Here is a 21,687-nt window from a genome sequence, read left to right as displayed (position 1 = left end):
AGGAATAGTAGGATGGTAGTGTAGCAAGAAAGTAATTATTTTTATAAAAGAAATAGTTTAAAATGATAACGTATCAATATTTATTTTATACCCCGCACGTCAATATTTATTATTTTTTTTACATAACCCCGCATGCTGCCAATATCGCGGAGCACTACTAACGCCGTCTGTTGTAAAACGTGCGAGATGGACAAAATTACCACTACATGCATCTTGCATGTGTTGTGTACGTGTGATATATGTGTGCGCATGTGTTGTATACGTGTGAATACGTGTATCGATTAAGTCTAGTATAAACTCGATTGCTTCTGCCGTTATTGAGGATTCAAAATATTATAAAGACTCAAATGTCCGACTCGCGTTAAGATATACGGTGTCTCGGCTATGCCCTTACCTGGTCGCGTTACACTACCGTGTCTCTTGATAGGGTTTTTATTTAAATAAAATGAAGAATGTATATATATGTATATTTATTTATGTATATATAATGTATGTATATGCTATTAGGCGTTTCGCCGTCCCCGTCCTCGTCCGCCTTCTCGTCCGCCCCTCCTCGGCCTGTTGCCCCAATAATAATTCGGCGAGGACAGTTTCATGAGGAAGCGCATAATGCGCTCCTCTTGGACGCGAACTCCGGCGCGTCTTCCTCTGTAAACTGTAATTAAAAAAGAAATTATTTTAGTAATTAGATAATATGGTATATTTAGGTATATCTAGGTATGGTATAAAATAATAAATGTATAATATGTTATAATAAAATGTTATAATAATATAAGGTTAATATTTATATAAAATATATAAATATTTTATTAATTAGAATATATTTAATAACTATTATAAATTTATTATAAATCATTTATTTAATTAATAATTAATTATTTATTAAAATAATAAAATATTTATATATAGAGAAATAGAGTATTAATTATTAATAAATTTTAATATATTATATATTAATAATTATTATAATATTTAAGAAAATATTTCTTAATTATTAATTATTTATATATATAAATATATATAATATTTATTTTTTAATCAATATATAATTTAAATGTTTATTAAATTTAATAAACATTTAAATTATATATTGATTAAAAAATAAATGAGTTAGATAAATATGAAAAATTAGTTAATGAGATAGTAAATGTAATATTTATTTTTTAATCAATATATAATTTAAATGTTTATTAAATTTAATAATTAATTGATACTTATCATTATGATAATCTCATTATTCTTTGTGACATGATCTCAACATGAGAAAATTTAATTCTATATTAACACAGATGTTACCGTCAATTTCATCAACTTTAAACTTTCCTGACTGAAATTTGAATGCGAGATAGATAGAGAATCGTACACCGCGTAACGGTTAAAGAAGAAATTAGCAATTATTGCATAACTGTGACGTATTGTTTATGTCAATAACGTAATGAATCTATAATTGTTATATAAAATTGTTATGTAATTTTAGCGTTACTTTATTATATATGTATTTATGTATTATGGTTAATGTAAATGTGTATACTCTAAAAGTTTCGTAAATACTACGTAATTTTAATGACATAATTGTAACGTTATGTTAAATACGTAACGTTTATGTATTTTGGTTAATGTAAATGTATATACTCTAAAAGTTTCGTAAATACTACGTAATTTTAATGACATAATTGTAACGTTATGTTAAATACGTAACATTTATATATTTTGGTTAATGTAAATGTGTATATCCTAAAAGTTTCGTAAATGCTACATAATTCTAATAACTAATTGCAACGTTATATTAAATACGTAACATTATTTTGTTGACATCAATGTATACATTCTGTAAAAACTTTATTATAATCATTACATACAGTATAATAACAAAATTGCGATATTTTTTTTATTTAATGTGACATCGTAATTTTGTTATTATAATTATATATAATAGTTATATAATAAGATTTTTACAGAATATATACATTGATATCAACAAAATAATATTAATGTTACATATTTAACGTAACGTTACAATTATGTCATTAAAATTACGTAGTATTTACGAAACTTTTAAAGTATACACATTTATATTAACCAAAATATTATAATTATATATAATAGTTATAATAAGGTTTTTACAGAATATATACATTGATATCAACAAAATAATATTAGTGTTACATATTTAACATAACGTTACAATTATGTCATTAAAATTACGTAGTATTTACGAAACTTTTAGAGTATACACATTTATATTAACCAAAATACATAAATGTTACATAACAAAGTAACACCAAAATTGCATAACAAATTCATTACGTTATTGACATAAATGATACGTCATTGTTTTGTTTCGCCGATCTATAACATAACATATACATATATAGATTATTATGTAATTGTTTCGTAAATGATCCCTTCGTGTTTACTGGGTATCAGAGATGGCAAAATATCAATTAAATTTTTTATAATTGAACAAAGGATATGAACAGATTTAATTAAAATATTTTTAATTGACGATTAATTTTAGAAAGATTAATTAGATTTCGTTACAATGACGATTGATATAAGCTAGATTAATCGAAGATCGTTTAATTAACAATTAATATGATCGAAGTCAATTAAAGATTATTTAATTGACAATTGTAAATTAGCTTGTATTAATTGTTAATCGATCGTTCTCCGATTAATTTCGTTTATATCAATTGTCAATTATGTTGTCATTTATGTATTTTGGTTAATATAAATGTGTATACTCTAAAAGTTTCGTAAATACTACGTAATTTTAATGACATAATTGTAACGTTATGTTAAATATGTAACATTAATATTATTTTGTTGATATCAATGTATATATTCTGTACACGCTACTCGTGTCCAATTAGATTTAATGTCATCGCCTCTATAAATTATTGCACGAGCAATACCGACTGCTGCGCGCAGGGCGCTGCGATCGCCTATACCACGCCTCTCTCTCGTGCGTCTTCCGGTTCTTGTTCGCCTTTTCCTGTACGTTCTCCGGCTGTCGTCCACGCGGCGACACGCAGTTTTCTTATTATACAGTCCGCTTACTACAATAAACATTTTGGTTACACAACGAGTATCAACAATTCCCTCATTGATTCACCATGATCAAGGAATACCTTATATTTACACGAATATAAGGTAACACGGCGTCAGCACAAGCGACGACGAATACGCGTCCACATACGCGCGAGGTAACAAGCCCAAGTTGAAGGCTCACACATCCTTCGGCTCGCACATTGGTCCTTCGAGCCGGATATAAGCGTATTCACAATTATACGTTGTTGTGTATTCGTGGGCAAGAAAGTGAATGAATAGGGCACTTCGTATGAATCACTCGGAGAACGATTACCAAAAAATACTACTTTATTGTAAGGTATGGCTATCTTTGCAATAAGATGAATTGGCAGGGTAAATATCTAATATGTGCCTGAAACGCTACGTCCGTTCTCGCACGCGGTCTACAAAAGAGTCCTCGCTCAGAGGACGAGGCTCTCTTTCACGCTCTGCGTACACGGTGTGATCACGCTCTAGCGGCGTGATCCGCGAGCGGGAAGGGGTATTATGGCACGCGCGATCTGAACGCGTTGTCTCGCATAACACTCCTCCCCTCGTAACAACAAAAAGAAGAAACCGTCGTTACTTCCGATAGTATACAGTGTCCGTATATCTTTCCGGTGGCTTCCTCATGCGTACTGGGCGTCCGACGTCTCCTGCCTGGTTCTGGACGGATACTTCTGCTCTCTCTGGAGATTGATGCACTTCCGGTGGTCGTGGTTGTTCGGCGCCGCTATGGGTGTGTTGTATTTCCGTTTCCTCCGGTGTTTCCGGGACGTTTGGTTCCCTTTTTGTTTGCGGTTCGTCGGGGTGGTCCCAAAATTCTCCTGATCGCAGCAATTGGTTTACGTGGCGTTCCCAGACTCTGCCATCATCCAGTTCTATTTTATAGTGTAATTTACCCAGGCGGTGAATGATCTTTCCGTGTTTCCATTTGACGTTTCCACTGTAGTTTCGGCATTGCACACTCTCCCCCACCTTAAATTCGCGGATTTTTTTGTTTAAATTAAAGTTTGCAGATGCTTGTTCTTTTTCCGGTACACATGTAGTATAATATGTGCGCATTTGTCTATTGAACATTTTCTCGAAAGGTGCAACTCCTGTGGTACAATGAGGGGTGATTCTATATTGTACTAAGAATTGTTGTAATGCATCTTCTAAACGTAATCTTCTATTTGTAGGGTCGGTTAGTATTTTCCGTAATGAATTTTTCATTGTCTGTATAAATCTTTCCGCTTGCCCATTTGTGGCAGGGTGATACGGTGCAGTGTATTTTGGCGTAATTCCGTTAGTTTTAAGGAATTGTACGAATTCTGTTGAACGGAAATTGCGCCCGTTATCTGTTACCACGATTTTTGGGTTTCCAAAAATCGAGAAAATGCTTTTACATTTTTGAATTTTCGTTTTCGCAGTAATATCCTTAACTATATGTACAAAAGGCCACTTTGAACACGCATCTACTATAACGAGAAAATAGGCGTTCATAAAGGGGCCCGCGTAATCGAGGTGTAATCTATCGAACGGGACTAACGCGAGTTCCCATTCGTGAGGTTCGACTTTCGGTGGGTTATTTCGTAGGGAGTTACATATTTTACAATTTCTTGCCATTTCTTCGATGGCTTTATCGATACCAGGCCACCAATATAAGGTCCTCGCTAAAGCCTTCATTTTTGCTATGCCGAAATGGCTCGTATGTAAATCACGTAAGAATCGCTTATGTAATGATTGTGGGATAACAATTTTTCCATTGCAAAAAAGTACTTCCTGCTGTATACTAAAGGCCGCTTGATTAATATTGAAACGCAATTTAGCCGGTATTTCTTTGTTCTCGCGTAGCGCTCTGAGTATTTTTTGTAATTGTGTATCTGCTGCGGTCGCTTGTACTAATTTGTCTGTAGACACGGGTGTGTTCTGCAATATTTCCATCTCGTAGACGTCGACCACGTCGCGCTCTATGTTAGGTATCATTGGAACTGGTAGGCGAGATAGACAATCAGCGTTGCAATGTTGTCGCGTATTTTTGTACTTAATGTCGAAGGTATAGCCCTGTAGAAAAATAGCATAATGCTGCAGTCGTAATGCTGTGTAAGTAGGTAAGGCTTTTGTAGGTGAGAGTATTTGTACGAGAGGTCGATGGTCTGTAAATAGTGTAAATTTGTTTCCGTATAAATATTGATGAAATTTCTTAATTCCGAAAATAATTGCATACGCTTCCTTGTCTATCTGCGCATACTTCCGCTGCGTGTCTGTCAATGTCTGTGATGCGTATTGCAGGACACGCTCGGACCCATCCGGATAGCGGTGAGATAGTACAGCCCCGACGCCGTATGGGCTCGCATCTGTAGCTAGAATTAAAGGTAATCGCGGGTCGAAGTGTACTAGCACTGTATCTTTTTTAAAATTTTCTTTCGTGGATTGAAAGGCTCTTTCACACTCTCGTGTCCATTTGTAATTTACCTTTTTCTGTAGTAATTTATGTAATGGGTGAAGGATTGTGCTTAAATTTTTTATAAACCGCCCGTAATAATTAACCATCCCCAGAAAGGAGCGCAATTCGGTTACGTTTTGTGGCGGTGGCATATTATCAATGGCTTGGGTTTTCTCGGTTATCTTATGTATTCCGCTTTTGTTGATCTTGTAACCGCAGTAAAGTATGCTGTCTTTAAAAAATTCGCTCTTTTCTTCATTAATTCGTATGTTTGCGTCTGCTAAACGTGAGAGTACTTGTTCTAAACGGCACATGTGAGTGTTTTCATCAGGTCCTGTGATTTTGATGTCATCAAGAAAAACAGACACACCCGGTATGTCCCCTAAGATATTTTCAATTTCACGCTGCCAAATAGCTGGCGCCGACGCGATCCCGTACATTAGCCTTGTGCTTCTAAACAGACCTTTATGTGTATTCAATGTCAACAATTCGCGATCTTCTTCCCGAACTTCTAATTGTAAATAAGCCTGTTGTAGGTCAATCTTTGTAAATTTTGTGCCCCCGGCCATGGACGCAAATAACTCGTCGACGGTGGGGAGCGGATATTTATCGGTCAATAAATTAGGATTTATCGTGACGCTGAAATCTCCGCAAATACGTATTTTGTTGTTTTTCTTTAATACGGGCACAATAGGTGTAGCCCAACGCGACGTATTGACCTTTTCTAAAATCCCGTCCTCTACCAGTGTTTGTAATTCTTGTTCCACTAAGGGTACTAGTTTAAAGGGTACTGTACGTGCTTTTAGGAAGATAGGATTGATATTTTCCTTTGTAGTTAAACTGGCTTGTAAGCCTCGTATCTTTGTAAGACTCGGGTCTAATTTCTTTTTGTAGCAATCTAACAGTCGTTCGATTTTACTTCGTGTACTGTTTTCAATGACTTGGGTCATGTTTATCGAATCTACTAAATGAAATAGGTGTAGCTGACGTATCCATTCGCGACCTAACAAAGGCTCGCGATCGACCTCAGAGACGTATAGATTTAACGTAAGTATGTCGTCGCGCCACGTCACCGATACCGGAAGCACGCCGATTACTTGGATAGGTGTTTTACAGAAGGTCATCAATTGTATGGTCGTCTGTTTAAGCCGACGGCGGGGAAATAATCTTTGAACAGTGCTAGTACTTACAATAGAAACCGCTGCCCCGCTATCTATCTCAAAACGCAAAGGCTTTCCATCTACTACGAGCGTTTTGAAAAATTTGCCCCTATGTTCGCAATGCTCCACCTGCAATACTTCCTCGACCTGGTTCGCTGAGGCGCGCTTCGCCCCCATACAGACCTTGCGCAAGTGGCCTGGTGTACCGCAAAAATTGCATTTGATATTCCTGTCTAAAGTGCATTTGCTAGCTAGGTGGTTTCTACCGCATCTGTAACAAGATATATTAGCATTCACGGACGTACTCGAATGGCCTGTACGTAGTTTACCGACATTCGTTTTGTGCGCTTCAATCTTCTCTTTCGCGGGCTTTCCCGAGGTGAATTTCTTCTTCCGCGGTCCCCGTTGTTCCGGCTTGCGGTCCTTCGGGCCCACGTACTCTATTTCGGCCGTCTTCGATTGTAGCTGGCGTGAATCTTTCTCCGATAACTCCATAGCGGTGGCAACCTGGACCGCCTTATCAAAAGTGAGGTCCTTAGTCTCCAGTAGACGGGACTGGGCCCGTGAACTTGCCAGTCCGAAAACCAGTTGGTTTCGTAAAGCTGTCTCTAAGTATGGACCAAACTTACAGTGAACGCTCAATTTTTGTAATGCCGCGACGAAGTCCTTAATCGGTTCACCGTCATTCTGTTTTCTTTGGTGAAAACGGAAGTTTTCCGCGATCTCCAACGGTTCCGGCGCATAGAACTCTCCTAGGTTATTTATTAACTCTTCGAGAGTAGTTGAGTAAGGATCCGCCGGTGCCATTTTGTTACAAATCACATCGAAAGCGGCGGACCCGATATAATGTAATAGGTACAGTACCCGTTGTTCTGCCGGAACTTGAAAAATAGTGATCGCTGCTTGGAATCTCTGCAACCATCGTTTCCATTCTGTGGTCGCCGGGTCGAAAATATCGATCGAAAGATTCCCGTGTAACACTACACTCGCCATGTTGGTCACACGCGCCGGTGGCGTGTTCGTCTCCTCGGATTTTATCCCGTTGCTAGCCAGCGTTTTCGGTCTGCTCTCCTTGCTCCCGTTACTCGAAACACGGAAGAATGAATTTTTCGGTCTCTAAGATCCCATCCTCGTCGCCATTTCTCTGTTGTGTATTCGTGGGCAAGAAAGTGAATGAATAGGGCACGTCGTATGAATAACTCGGAGAACGATTACCAAAAAATACTACTTTATTGTAAGGTATGGCTATCTTTACAATAAGATGAATTGACAGGGTAAATATCTAATATGTGCCTGAAACGCTACGTCCGTTCTCGCACGCGGTCTACAAAAGAGTCCTCGCTCAGAGGACGAGGCTCTCTTTCACGCTCTGCGTACACGGTGTGATCACGCTCTAGCGGCGTGATCCGCGAGCGGGAAGGGGTATTATGGCACGCGCGATCTGAACGCGTTGTCTCGCATAACATACGTATTAATTGATTACGTTCAATAAGTAATCTTAATGAGGTAAGACTTTACGGTTCTCTTTTAATCGAGGTAAGCAACTCATTTTATTTAACCCTTTTATCGTTGGCACGCCATATTGTCTTGTTCGCGACGCATTTTTACACTCGCTCAAGCTATTCGTTCCCAGCATAACAAGTCAACAAATATGTCTAATCTCACGCTATCAGAAGCAAAAAATAAAAGAGCTCACATAAGAGCATCGGCGACACGGCTAAAAACTTTCATAGAAGGTTATGATCCTAATCAAGGATCACGACACGACATTACCGAACGTAAGGTTAAGCTATCAGATTTGTGGGATCAATTTGAAGCCGTTCAATCGCACATAGAAACAATTGAAAATGAGGATCCCGCGAATACAGACAAAGATGCCCTACTGGCACGACAAATCCAACAAAGGGATAGCTTTGAAAATCCTTATTTTCATTTGGTATCGCGTTACGACACTGTATTAGAACATTTCGATCGGCGTGAGGCTACAGCTTCAATATCTAACGAGCTTAATAATGTAGGGAACATCGCAAGACAATCTCGCGTTAAATTACCTAAAATAGAGCTTCCAGTTTTTTCAGGCTCTTACGAAGACTGGTACTCGTATCAAGACACATTTGAAAAGCTTATTCACACAAATGACATTCTCGATGATATAGAAAAGTTCCACTATTTACGCTCATCTTTAAGGAGCACCGCAGCGGAAGTGATAAGCTCTATAGAAATTACAACAGACTTTTATCAAGAGGCGTAGGCGACAATAAAGGATCGTTTCGACAACAAAAGATGGATCATAAATAAACACATCAAGGGGATGTTCGAAGCACCATCGCTTATCAAGGAAAATCACGTCGCATTGCGCGAATTATTGGATACCATTCTGAAGCATCTGAGGTCTCTTAAGGCTCTGAAAAGGCCCACGGACACATGGGACGACTTGATTATACACGTAATTACATCAAAACTTGATCCCGCAACCAATAAGGCATGGGAAACAAGCATTGTCCAAGGAGACATGCCAAAATTGAAGTCTCTCACAGACTTCCTTTCAAAACGTTGTCAAGTGCTAGAATCGTTTTCTAGTAAGTTGCATAATAATCAACAAAACAATACTTCTCAAAGGCATAGCAGTAAGCACAAAAATCAATCAGTATTAAATGTTACGACTAACGTATCTTGCCCTCAATGCAAGGAGAATCATTTGATATACCATTGTGAAGCATTCCTTAAACTTCCGATAGACAAACGAATACAGATAGTTAAAAGAGCTCATATTTGTACGAATTGCTTGAGATCAACAGATCATCAAGCCAGTGCATGTAAATCAGGATCTTGTCGCAAATGCAATAAAAGGCATAACACTTTATTACACTTATCAACTTCCAACAACAATGACAAGGGTCTGAAGTTTAAGGAATCGCTCGCAGAGTCAAATGAAGCACCACAAGCTATCGTTACACAATGTTTATCAACTCATCATTCTGTGAATATTTTATTGTCTACTGCTATTGTATATGTATATGATTCTAAGGAACAGCCAATTTCATGTCGCGTGCTACTCGACAGTGGTTCACAAATGAACTTCATTACTGAAGAATTAGCCAATCAACTGCATCTTAAGGAACAAACAGTAGAAACCTCTATTATAGGAGTCATGCAAAAAGGCTTTCATGCTAAAAGATCGATTAGCTTGCGTATTAAATCTCGTCTAAACAATTTTAGTGAGGTCATAGATTGTATTGTACTACCAAAAATTACTCAGCCATTACCTCAAAATTTCATAACTAAATCAAAGCTAATGATTCCCAAGCACATTAAATTGGCTGATCCAAACTTTAACATTCCGTCTAATATCGATATGTTAATTGGCGCCGAATTATTTTGGAGGCTCATTTGTGCTGGCCAGATCAAGCATTCAAAAAATCAGCCAACCTTACAAAAGACTCATTTTGGTTGGATAATTTCTGGTCATATTATAGGTAATAATGTAAACTCTATCACAACTAGTTGTCATTTAGCAGTAACGGATGACTTAAATCGGACGCTTAATCGATTCTGGGAAGTAGAGCATAACATATCATCACCTAGTCCTTCGCTGGAGGAAAGCAAATGTCAATCTATTTTTCAAAACAGCACCAGACGAAATGATGAAGGACGATTCATAGTTCAGCTCCCAATAAGAGCGGATAAATTGATTGCCATTGGAGATTCAAGGGATATCGCTCTGAAACGCTTCAAATCTTTAGAAAAACGTCTCTTGAAGCAGCCGCAAATGTACGCTGAATATAAAAAATTCATTCGCGAATACAAGGAGAGCTGGGTCACATGTATGAGGTGCCCAGTGATGTGGAGTTCAATCTTTCCAACACAAACATTCCAGCTTATTATCTACCGCATCATGCGATATACAAGGAAACAAGTAGTACTACCAAACTGAGAGTAGTTTTCGATGGATCGTGCAAATGGTACTTCTCTTAACGACGTGCTAATGGTTGGCCCGACACTGCAGGACGATCTTTTCTCCATTTTGTCAAGATTTCGAACCTTCACGTACGCTCTAACCGCCGACATTACTAAAATGTACAGGCAGGTACTAGTAGACCCTACACAAACATGTCTTCAGCGCATCCTCTGGCGCGATTCGCCAAATGAATCAATTAAAACATACGAACTTCTTACACTTACATATGGGACTTCCTCAGCATCATTCTTGGCCATTGCAGCCTTGCGAAAACAAGCCGAAGAAAATTCAACCAAGTTTCCAATTGCGTCCAAAGTAGTATTAAACGACTTTTATGTGGATGACCTAGTCACTGGTGCAAACACCATTCAAGAGATATACACTATTAAGAAGGAAACTATTCAATTATTGCAAGGAGCCAAATTTGAATTAGCAAAATGGGCATCAAATGTTCCCTCTCTGCAAGGCCAGCCATATAATTCAAATCACAAGGAATTTATGTCGTCAGCTGACAAACAATGTGAAACACGCAAATTAGGCATTATATGGAATTGTAACATGGATCAATTCCAATTTCCCAGCGTCACGCCTTTCGAACCACTTAAAACAATCACAAAACGAAGTATATTGTCAAGGATCTCATTAATATTTGATCCACTCGGTTTACTCGGTCCTGTCACACTAACAGCCGAAATTATAATGCAAGATCTTTGGCGTCTTGGACTGGATTGGGACGAATCAATCCCTTTAGAATTACACACTAAATGGAAACGTTATGAAGCAGAATTGCCTACACTAAGGCAAATCAACGTACTTCGCAGGGTTATTCCGTTTAAGCAACACACACGACTGGAAATTCACGGATTTTCCGACGCCAGTGAATCTGGATATGGAGCATGCATTTATTTACGTGCCACATCGCCCGATGGAAGTCATTCAGTTCGTCTACTTTGCTCCAAGAATCGAGTAGCTCCTTTGAAGACTCTCTCGATTCCGCGCCTCGAATTATGCGGCGCACTATTGCTAGCACAGCTCGTCAATAAAATTTCTAATTGTCTATCATGCAAAATAGATTCTATTTATGGACTGACTCGACCATCGTCCTAGCCTGGTTGCAATCATGCAACCGTACCTGGACACCCTTCGTAGCCAATCGCGTTGGAGAGATACAACAATTGACCGCAATACAAAACTGGAAACACATACGAAGTGAGGACAATCCCGCAGACCCATTGTCAAGAGGCATCATGCCAGCATCTTTATCTCATCTACAAATTTGGTGGACAGGTACTCCGTGGCTAACGCTTGATAAGAAAAAATGGCCTCAAGGTCTACTTGTCACCTCTAATCAAGACGCACCAGAAAGGAGGTCTAAATGCATCACCACGCTAGCAACTAATGATCAAGATTTTAACATCTTCAATCGATACTCAAGATTTACAAGATTGATTCGAATCGTTGCGTATATCTTTCGATTCTTCAAAAACGCAAGAAATATTGGAGGATCTATTAGAAGATCTCAAGAATCTATTACGCCTGCACGAATAATTCAACCTATAACCACTGACGAAATAAATCACGCCATTCAGATATTGGTAAAACTTGTACAGAAAGATTGTTTTTCAAAGGAGTTGCATTCATTATCTAATCAAGGCATCATATCTCCAAACAGCCCTGCATCAAGGTTAAGCCCATTCATCGATGAAACTGGAATCTTGAGAGTCGGGGGCCGTCTACAATCTTCATCGTTGCCGCGCTCAGCAAAGCATCCCATATTATTGCCTGGACGACATTCATTATCACACCTTATCATAATGCACGAACATGAAAAACACTTACATGCTGGACCTCAAGCTACACTCGCTGCCGTTCGACAGAACTATTGGCTCGTCTCAGCGCGAGATATTGTTCGTCAGATCACTCGAAAATGTACCATTTGTTTTCGCAGTGCACCGAAACCAGCATCAACAATCATGGGTAATCTGCCCAAGCCACGAATTACAGTACCCTCAAGGGTCTTCGAAAATTGCGGAGTAGACTACGCCGGTCCATACTACTACAAGCAAGGATTGAGAAAAAATACCAAGTTAATAAAGTGCTATATGACAATATTTGTCTGTTTTGCAACGAAGGCCGTCTACATTGAGTTAGCCACGGATATGACTTCAGAAGCATTTTTAAATGTTTTCAAGCGATTTATCTCCAGGCGAGGATATCCAGCCAACATATACTCCGACAATGGCCTAAACTTTGTAGGTGCAGAACGTGAATTGAACGAGTTAGTTGTATTATTCAAGAATCAAAAATTCCAACATGAAATCGCTGGATACATGAGCGATAAAAATGTACAATGGCACTTTATCCCACCCAGAGCACCTCACCATGGAGGGCTTTGGGAAGCTGCAGTCAAAATGGCTAAAGTGCATATATCTCGAATAACCAAAGACGCTCACCTAAGATATGAGGAGCTACAAACGTTGCTTATTCAAGTCGAAGCAATCCTTAATTCTAGACCACTCACGCCTATGTCTTCTGATCCTGATGACCTTGCACCTTTAACAGCAGGACACTTTTTAATAGGGGGACCTCTAACGTCTTATCCCGAACCATCATTGGAGAATCTTGCAATCAATCGTTTATCACGCTGGCAGCATCTGGAGCAATTGAGGCAACATTTCTGGCGACGTTGGACGAAGGAATATCTTCATCATCTCCAGCAACGCAATAAATGGCAATCTATTGATTCATCAATATATAAAGGGCAAATAGTAATTCTAAAGGAGGACAACATGCCACCTTTATCTTGGCCCCTAGGAAGAATATCAGAGATCCATCCGGGACACGATGGAATCGTTCGCACGGCTACCATCAAGACAACTAAAGGTTCTTATAAGCGCCCTATCACACGTTTATGTTTACTTCCTTTCGATAATGAGCCTCAGTCATGACTGTCAAATTATTCTTATTTTTCCATTATTATTATTATTTTTTTTTATATATACAACAAGTTATAATTATTTGTTTATATCCTAACATTTTAAAACTTACCATTATAATATGTTCATTTATAATTATCCTATTTAGATTATTCAAATTAGTTATAAGTATAACAAGTGTCTTAACTTGTATTATCTTCCTACGTTGAAAGGTCACCCTTTCAAGGGGGGCAGTATGTACACGCTACTCGTGTCCAATTAGATTTAATGTCATCGCCTCTATAAATTATTGCACGAGCAATACCGACTGCTGCGCGCAGGGCGCTGCGATCGCCTATACCACGCCTCTCTCTCGTGCGTCTTCCGGTTGTTGTTCGCCTTTTCCTGTACGTTCTCCGGCTGTCGTCCACGCGGCGACACGCAGTTTTCTTATTATACAGTCCGCTTACTACAATAAACATTTTGGTTACACAACGAGTATCAACAATTCCCTCATTGATTCACCATGATCAAGGAATACCTTATATTTACACGAATATAAGGTAACACGGCGTCAGCACAAGCGACGACGAATACGCGTCCACATACGCGCGAGGCAACAAGCCCAAGTTGAAGGCTCACACATCCTTCGGCTCGCACATATTCTGTAAAAACCTTATTATAACTATTATATATAATTATAATATTTTGGTTAATATAAATGTGTATACTCTAAAAGTTTCGTAAATACTACGTAATTTTAATGACATAATTGTAACGTTATGTTAAATATGTAACATTAATATTATTTTGTTGATATCAATGTATATATTCTTTAAAAACCTTATTATAACTATTATATATAATTATAATATTTTGGTTAATATAAATGTGTATACTCTAAAAGTTTCGTAAATACTACGTAATTTTAATGACATAATTGTAACGTTATGTTAAATATGTAACATTAATATTATTTTGTTGATATCAATGTATATATTCTTTAAAAACCTTATTATAACTATTATATAATTATAATAACGAAATTGCGATGTCACATTAAATAAAAAAAATATCGCAATTTTGTTATTATACTGTATGTAATGATTATAATAAAGTTTTTACAGAATGTATACATTGATGTCAACAAAATAATGTTACGTATTTAATATAACGTTACAATTAGTTATTAGAATTATGTAGCATTTACGAAACTTTTAGAGTATACACATTTATATTAACCAAAATACATAAACGTTACGTATTTAACATAATGTTACAATTATGTCATTAAAATTACGTAGTATTTACGAAACTTTTAGAGTATACACATTTACATTAATCAAAATACATAAATACATATATAATAAAGTAACGCCAAAATTACATAACAATTTTATGTAACAATTATAGATTCATTACGTTATTGACATAAACGATACGTCACAGTTATGCAATAATTGCTAGTTTCTTCTTTAACCGTTACGCGGTGTACGATTCTCTATCTATCTCGCATTCAAATTTCAGTCAGGAAAGTTTAAAGTTGATGAAATTGACGGTAACATCTGTGTTAATATAGAATTAAATTTTCTCATGTAAGATCATGTCACAAAGAATAATGAGATTATCATAATGACAATTGATATAAACGAAATTAATCGGAGAACGATCGATTAAAAATTAATACAAGCTAATTTAATTAAAAGTTTTTTAATTAACGATTAATATGAGTTAATTTTAATTAAAAGTACTTTAATTGACGATTGAAAAAAACAGATTCAATCGAAGACAATTCAATTGACAATTGATTTGAGCAGAAACAATTAAAAAATATTTAATTGACGATTAAATATATCAAATTTAATGCGAATCTCTTCCATTAATAATTGGCTCGTCATATATGTTATATATGTTATATATGTTAAATTTATATTTATATTACAGAGCCTAGTTAAACTCTTAATTTATACACGCTGGCTTAAAGGCGTTTATTTACCAACATTAATATATATAACAGAGAAAAGTATAGAATCGAAAGGATCTGAATAGCTCAGTTGGAAGAGCAGTCGCCCGGCAAGCGAAAGGTCTCGGGTTCGATTCCCGATTCTGCGACTTTCGGATCTATATTTTTCTCTCGCACTTTATTTCTTTAGGGGGAATAGGGGATACATGGAATTAAAAAATCTCTTGTAGAGATTATTCCAATTTTATATCTTGGCCGTGTCCAAGTAAAAACTTGGTGCCTTGTGCACAGGTATTTAATTCTAACGAAAAAATTTAGTTTCGTTTAGAATAACGCACTGTCATCCGCGATTTGGCTCTTATTGCCTATCTTATATATGTTAAATTTATATTTATATATTTATATGTTTATATATTTATATGTTTATATATTTATATATTTATATATGTTTATATATTTTTTCTTTTATAGCATTAGAGGGCTATATAAAGTCCAATTTTGGGCCAATTTATAAAACTAATTTGAATAAGAAAATTGGATGTGGATCCATCACTGATTGGTACTTTAAATTAGAAGTACATATTACAAATTTTGAAGAAAATGATTATGAACTTATGAAAGGAGATAAAATTAAAGTAATTGGCGAGATGCAATATGCAAGTAAGAAATGTTTAAATATTTATTATTATTATTATTAATTTCAATTTCATTAATTTTAAACTTTCCTGCTTTGATATTTTGATTTCGTAATCATGGTGTTCCAAAAAAATATAATAATAAATTTAAGGGCTTCTTAAAAATAGTTTTGTAAATCAAAAAATGTCAATAAATTTATATCTTCGATTAATTATCAACTAAATTAAAGAATTATAGATAAATTCATTTATTTTTTGAACTTACAAATTTTCAAACAACATTAAATTAACACATTTTAAATTCAATAACATTATTAAATATTTAAGTAATTGTTTAAAATAATTTCCTTGTTCCCTTTCCTTCGTATACACACACATTTCACAGCAATTTTTTTATGATTATATGTTAATACCTTTATTCTTTTTCGAAATTATACATATATATTTTATTTTTATATATAATAACTGTGTAATAATTATTTACAGTTGATCCACCGTACTTTTCAGTACAAAGTCTAAAAGACATTAAGAAATTAGAAGAGCAAATGTCTTTGACTACTATAATAAATGTTAATCGCACGTTAAAGAAAAAGAAATTTGAAGAAAATTTATCACAACAGGTAAAAATTATATCATCATTAAAAGTGTAATAAGTGTAATCGGTGTGTGTGTACAAGGTGAGTCAAAAGTATGTTTAAAAAATTTGTGTATTGTTGCATAAAAAGGAACAAGCTCACAAATTTTGAAAACAATATTTTTGATTCATTTTATATCTGCGTAGAGAGAAACAGAGAGTGCAAACTTCTCCATTTGTTTACATAAACAGCTTCAGTAAGCAACCACTACGAAGTAGCAAATAAATGTATAAAAAATGTTTAAAACTCATTTTAAAAGCTATTTAAAAAATGTTAAAATAATTGGTTAAGTCCCTTTTTATTCATTAAAAAAAGTTTACTTTTATATGTTAATGTATTATAAATATTAATTTAACGTTTATTAAATATTTTATATATTTTTATATTTTTTAAAAATATTAATAAAATAAATATGTAATAAACGTTAAATAAACATTTATTTTATTAATATTTTAATAATAAAATATTAAATATTTAGGTTCTCTTAAATATAAGGTTCTCGGGTTCGATTCCCGATTCAGCCACTTTCGAATCTATATTTTTCTCGCATTTATTTCTTTAAGGAGGGTCAGAGGGGGTTCAATGGAATTAAATCTCAAAGATGAGATTATTCCATATATTTAAGTCTTGGCAGTGACCAAGTAAAATTTGTGCCTTGTGCATATAATTATTTATTTCCGATGAAAAATTCATTTTCGTCGGAATACACGCAGCAACAACCGCGTTCGGCTCTTAGAGCCTTTCTATCATATGTATTATATTTAATATTGAAAGTCTGATAGAAATGTCTTAATTAAATATTTAATAAATGTTAAATAAATATTTATATTGAATTAACATTAAGGTAAACGTTTTTTTTAAATGTGACTTATATAAAAAGGGACTTAACCAATTATTTTAACATTTTAAAAATATCTTTGAAATAAGTTTTAAACATTTTTTATATATTTGTTTCTTACTTGGGTATGCTTACAATAGAATTCAGATTGGACCATTTAATTTGATATGTATATTATAGTCTATCTCTTTTAGTTTAAAAAATAAAAGAGAATGGCTATTTTTGGTGGAACATCTTATATACATATACAATATGTTTAAGGAATGATCAATATTCTATGGTTATATTCTAGAACATGATTGTATGAATTATTTTAAGCAAAAAAAATTATACAAACATCTTATTTTGGACGGTTTTAAAGATACAATGTGTTCAATTTTAAAGATCAAACACATTTATTAATTTAGGAGAAATAAATACTCTATGAAACAATAATTAATTAATTAATTAATTAATTAATTATTTTTATTTAATTTTTGTCGTTTTTTGTTACTATCCGAATACAAATGTAAACATTAGGTCACATTTAATAAGTTTTGCGTTAATTTGAAATTTTTTGTTTCTGGTGTAATTAAAATGTATTATGTTTACACTCATGCCAAATTTATTGTTAATTAATTTAAATTATTGTTTACTAATTAATATTAATTTAAATTAATTATTTAAAATTGTAAGCTTAAAATTTAATGTAATTGTTTCATAAAATTTGCTTCTATTAAGTTAAAAAAATGTATTTGTTCTTAAGACTGAACACGTTGTAGTTTTATAACCACGTTCACAAATGAAACACATGTTTATATAAACTTTATTGCTTAAAATAAGGTATACAATCTCATATTTCTATACTTTAGAATGCTAATCATTCTTCCTGAAACACTTTGTATATAATATATAATATAACTATATACATAATACTATATATAAAATTGCATATATATTATACAATAATTACATTTTATATATGCATATATGTGCATATATGTTTATTTATTTATTTATTAGAATATCTTTTAGTGTCAGATCAAGAAAAAAAGCAAACAAGAATAAAGAGAGAAGAATTTCAAAATGTTACTATTACTTATTCAAAATTATAAAATTTAATTGTTTTATATGTATAATATAACTGTAAACATAAAATTTTCTATTTTTAAATAAATTCATTCGTTCTTAAAACTGATCACGTTGTATTTTTATAACCTCGTCCAGAACAAAATACATGCTTATATTCAATTCAATTCAATTCTTTATTCGTCCCCTAAGGGATTGAAGGCGCTTTTGAAGGAGCGTTCCCCAACCTTACAAACTCTTACAATCTTACTTATATCTACTCTTAACTCTACTCTTACATCTAATTTACAAATAACTTAATTCTACCTTAACCTACTTATCTACTACTTTAGAGAGAGAAAGAGCCGTCCCTACCTATCGCTTCGCTTCGGCTTCCGATTCCCCATACATTCTCCACCACCTCATTCATACCTCACTCATTCTCTTCCTCATACTTCCTTCCTCCTTTTCCCCTCCCTCCTTCCTTTCTTCCGTTCTCCCCTCTTCCCTCTTTTTCTCTATTTCTCTCATCCATCCTTCCCCTTCTCCTCCTTCCTGCAGTATTTCCTTCATTCTTTCCCACCAGTTTCCCTTCCCCCCTTCTCCCCCACATTCTCCTATCACATGCTCCCATGTTTCATCTTCTATCCCGCATAACCTACACCTTCTTTTCCCCTCTTCTTCCCAGTATCTCGCCCCTCTCATCTCATTGTTCATTCTGAACCTAACTATCCTTCTCCATCTACTTTCCCCCCATCCCTTTCTCAGGTATTCCGGTAAACCCTCCTCCTTCCATTCCCCATACCATCTATTATATCTCGACTCTCTTATCCTCTCCCATCTTTCCTCCTTCTGCCTTTCCCTGTCTTTCTGTTCCCACCCCTCATATACTTCCTCTCCCCTTCCCCTTTTTTCCTCCATCTCTTTCCCTTCTATTCCTCTTTCTTCCCAGAATTTCCCCCTCTCTTCCTCCCACATCGTTCTTTCCTTTCCTCCCCTTATCCTCTCTTTCATATCCTCAAAACATTTCCTCGCTAAACTTCCTCCCCTTCCTTCCTCCAACTTCCTCTCATACCCTACCGCCCTCCTTCCTGCCCTTATCCTAAATTTGTCTTTTCCTATCTCCTCTCTTACCATATACCCCGGCGTGCACCAGTCTACTCCTAACGTCCACCTAATCCATCGCTCCTGCATTGCCTCCACCTCTCTCCTCTCCTTCCATCCCCATATTTCCGCCCCATATTCCAACACCGTCCCCACCAACCTTTCCATTAGCCATACTCTTTTCATCCAGTCTCCTGCAAACCTTCTCTTTCCCATTCCCCACACCTGTCTTATCACCGCTCCTGCTTTCCTAACTCTGTTCTTTACCTGCGCCTCCTGCCCCCCGTTCCTCTGTAGCTTATACCCTAAATATGTGAATTCTTTCACTTCCTCTAACCTTTTTCCTTTCCATCTCCACTCCACTCTCTTCATTCTTCCTCCTCCCTTTTTAAACCTCATTACCTTTGTCTTATCCACATTCACCTCTAACCTTTTCTTGTCCATATAACTTTCCATTTTCCCCAACATATGTATCATCCCTTCCTCATCCTCCGCCAACAGTACCATGTCATCTGCGTACGCCAAACAATGCACCTTTTTCCCTCCCAGTTTCACCCCCCCCAACCTCCTTTTCTTAGCACTTCCTCTATATCCGCTATCAGCAGACTGAATAAGTGCGGACTCATTGGGCAACCTTGCCTCACCCCCCTTGCCGTCCAAAAATTTTCTCCCTCCTCCTTCCCCACTCTTACCTTACTCCTCGTTTCCCTGTACACCTCTTCTATCCTACTCCTTAATCCCTCCCTCACTCCCCTCCTCTTCATTGCCTCCATTAACACCTCCCTATCTACCGAATCAAACGCCGCCTTCAGGTCCATAAATGCCGCGACTACCTTTCCCTCCTTCTTGTTTACCCTCTTATTCACCAGATAGTTCAACACATAGATACTATCCATCACCCCCATTCCCTTCCTAAAACCTGTCTGACTCTCCGGTATCATATTCTTCCCCTCCATTTCTTCCTTTAACCTTTCAGTTAAAATCCCCACGTATATCTTGTATAGCGTTGGCATCAAAAAATACATGCTTATATAAACTAAAAATAATCTGTATTTATTATGTTCTAGAATGTTAATTATTCTTCCTGAAAAACCCGGTATATTTAATGTAACTTTTTCTGCATTTCCATATTCTTGTAGCTTTGCTCGAGAACTTTTCAAAACACTATAACAAAATATTTTTTCATTCATATAAAAAAAATATATTGCAAATTACTTACTTTTTTGAAATCAACTCTGTGTTTTTCTTATATCAATTAATTGGTCTCATTGTTCTGTACATAAAAATATTAAAGTAAAATTACCGAAAACTGAATGTTTTACCAGATATTTTGTATTTTATGTTAAAATTCTATAAACTTCAGATCTAATAACTAAAAAAAATACTTTATTATTGTGTTTTGAAAAATTCTAAAGCTGAACTTTAAGAATATGTAATAAAAAGTGGAGGTTTCCATAAAAAAATTTAAAGTGATCTTTACGTGACCTTGACGACGCTGTTCAAGGTCATACTGATATTGTTACATAATGCTTTATTTGAAGTCCTGCAACTTTTGTTTAAAACATTTTTTTATCTTGCATATTTTTGGAATAATTTAGGTGCTTCTATACTTTTTGAACATCCTGTATATGTGTGGTACATATATATATATATATATATATACATATATATGCCATTTTTAAATTAAAATATATTTTGATGAAACAATAACATTACAAACTCTTTGGCACACTTAGAATTGTCCGAAACTTATGTTTTTGCCTTGACAGTTAATAAACAACTGTAAAATAAATAAAGTAATGTACCGTAATAAATAAAATAATCGTAAAGTAAATAAAGTAGTAATGTGATATCGGATTTTACCAGATGTCTTAAAATAAACTATAGCATAATCGCATTATCTACAATTATGCATTTGTGATGAATCTTGAGAAC

At 35.2% G+C, this 21,687-nt stretch overlaps 3 protein-coding genes across 3 annotated transcripts; 2 read left to right on the top strand and 1 right to left on the bottom strand.

The window, feature by feature from the left end:
- Positions 1-3,651: 3,651 nt before the first annotated feature.
- Positions 3,652-7,650, bottom strand: LOC114936358 (uncharacterized). The gene is made up of 3 exons (XM_029309533.2): positions 5,602-7,650; positions 4,831-5,115; positions 3,652-4,047 (listed from the first exon to the last, which is right to left on the bottom strand). The coding sequence occupies exons 1-3, from the start codon at positions 7,648-7,650 to the stop codon at positions 3,652-3,654; spliced, it is 2,730 nt and encodes a 909-aa protein (XP_029165366.2).
- Positions 7,651-8,968: 1,318 nt separating this feature from the next.
- LOC146723712 (uncharacterized) lies at positions 8,969-11,585 on the top strand. The gene is made up of 3 exons (XM_085481302.1): positions 8,969-10,481; positions 10,857-11,237; positions 11,437-11,585. The coding sequence occupies exons 1-3, from the start codon at positions 8,969-8,971 to the stop codon at positions 11,583-11,585; spliced, it is 2,043 nt and encodes a 680-aa protein (XP_085337428.1).
- Positions 11,586-11,676: 91 nt separating this feature from the next.
- Positions 11,677-13,563, top strand: LOC114936366 (uncharacterized). The gene has a single exon (XM_029309545.2). It carries the CDS (start codon positions 11,677-11,679, stop codon positions 13,561-13,563), a length of 1,887 nt encoding a protein of 628 aa, XP_029165378.1.
- Positions 13,564-21,687: the final 8,124 nt, after the last annotated feature.

Source organism: Nylanderia fulva, unplaced genomic scaffold, assembly GCF_048542155.1.
Source record: "Nylanderia fulva isolate GAGA-0341 unplaced genomic scaffold, ASM4854215v1 Scaffold172, whole genome shotgun sequence".
NCBI classification, from domain to species: Eukaryota; Metazoa; Arthropoda; class Insecta; order Hymenoptera; family Formicidae; genus Nylanderia; species Nylanderia fulva.
This window is presented reverse-complemented; position numbering and strand designations above follow the sequence as displayed.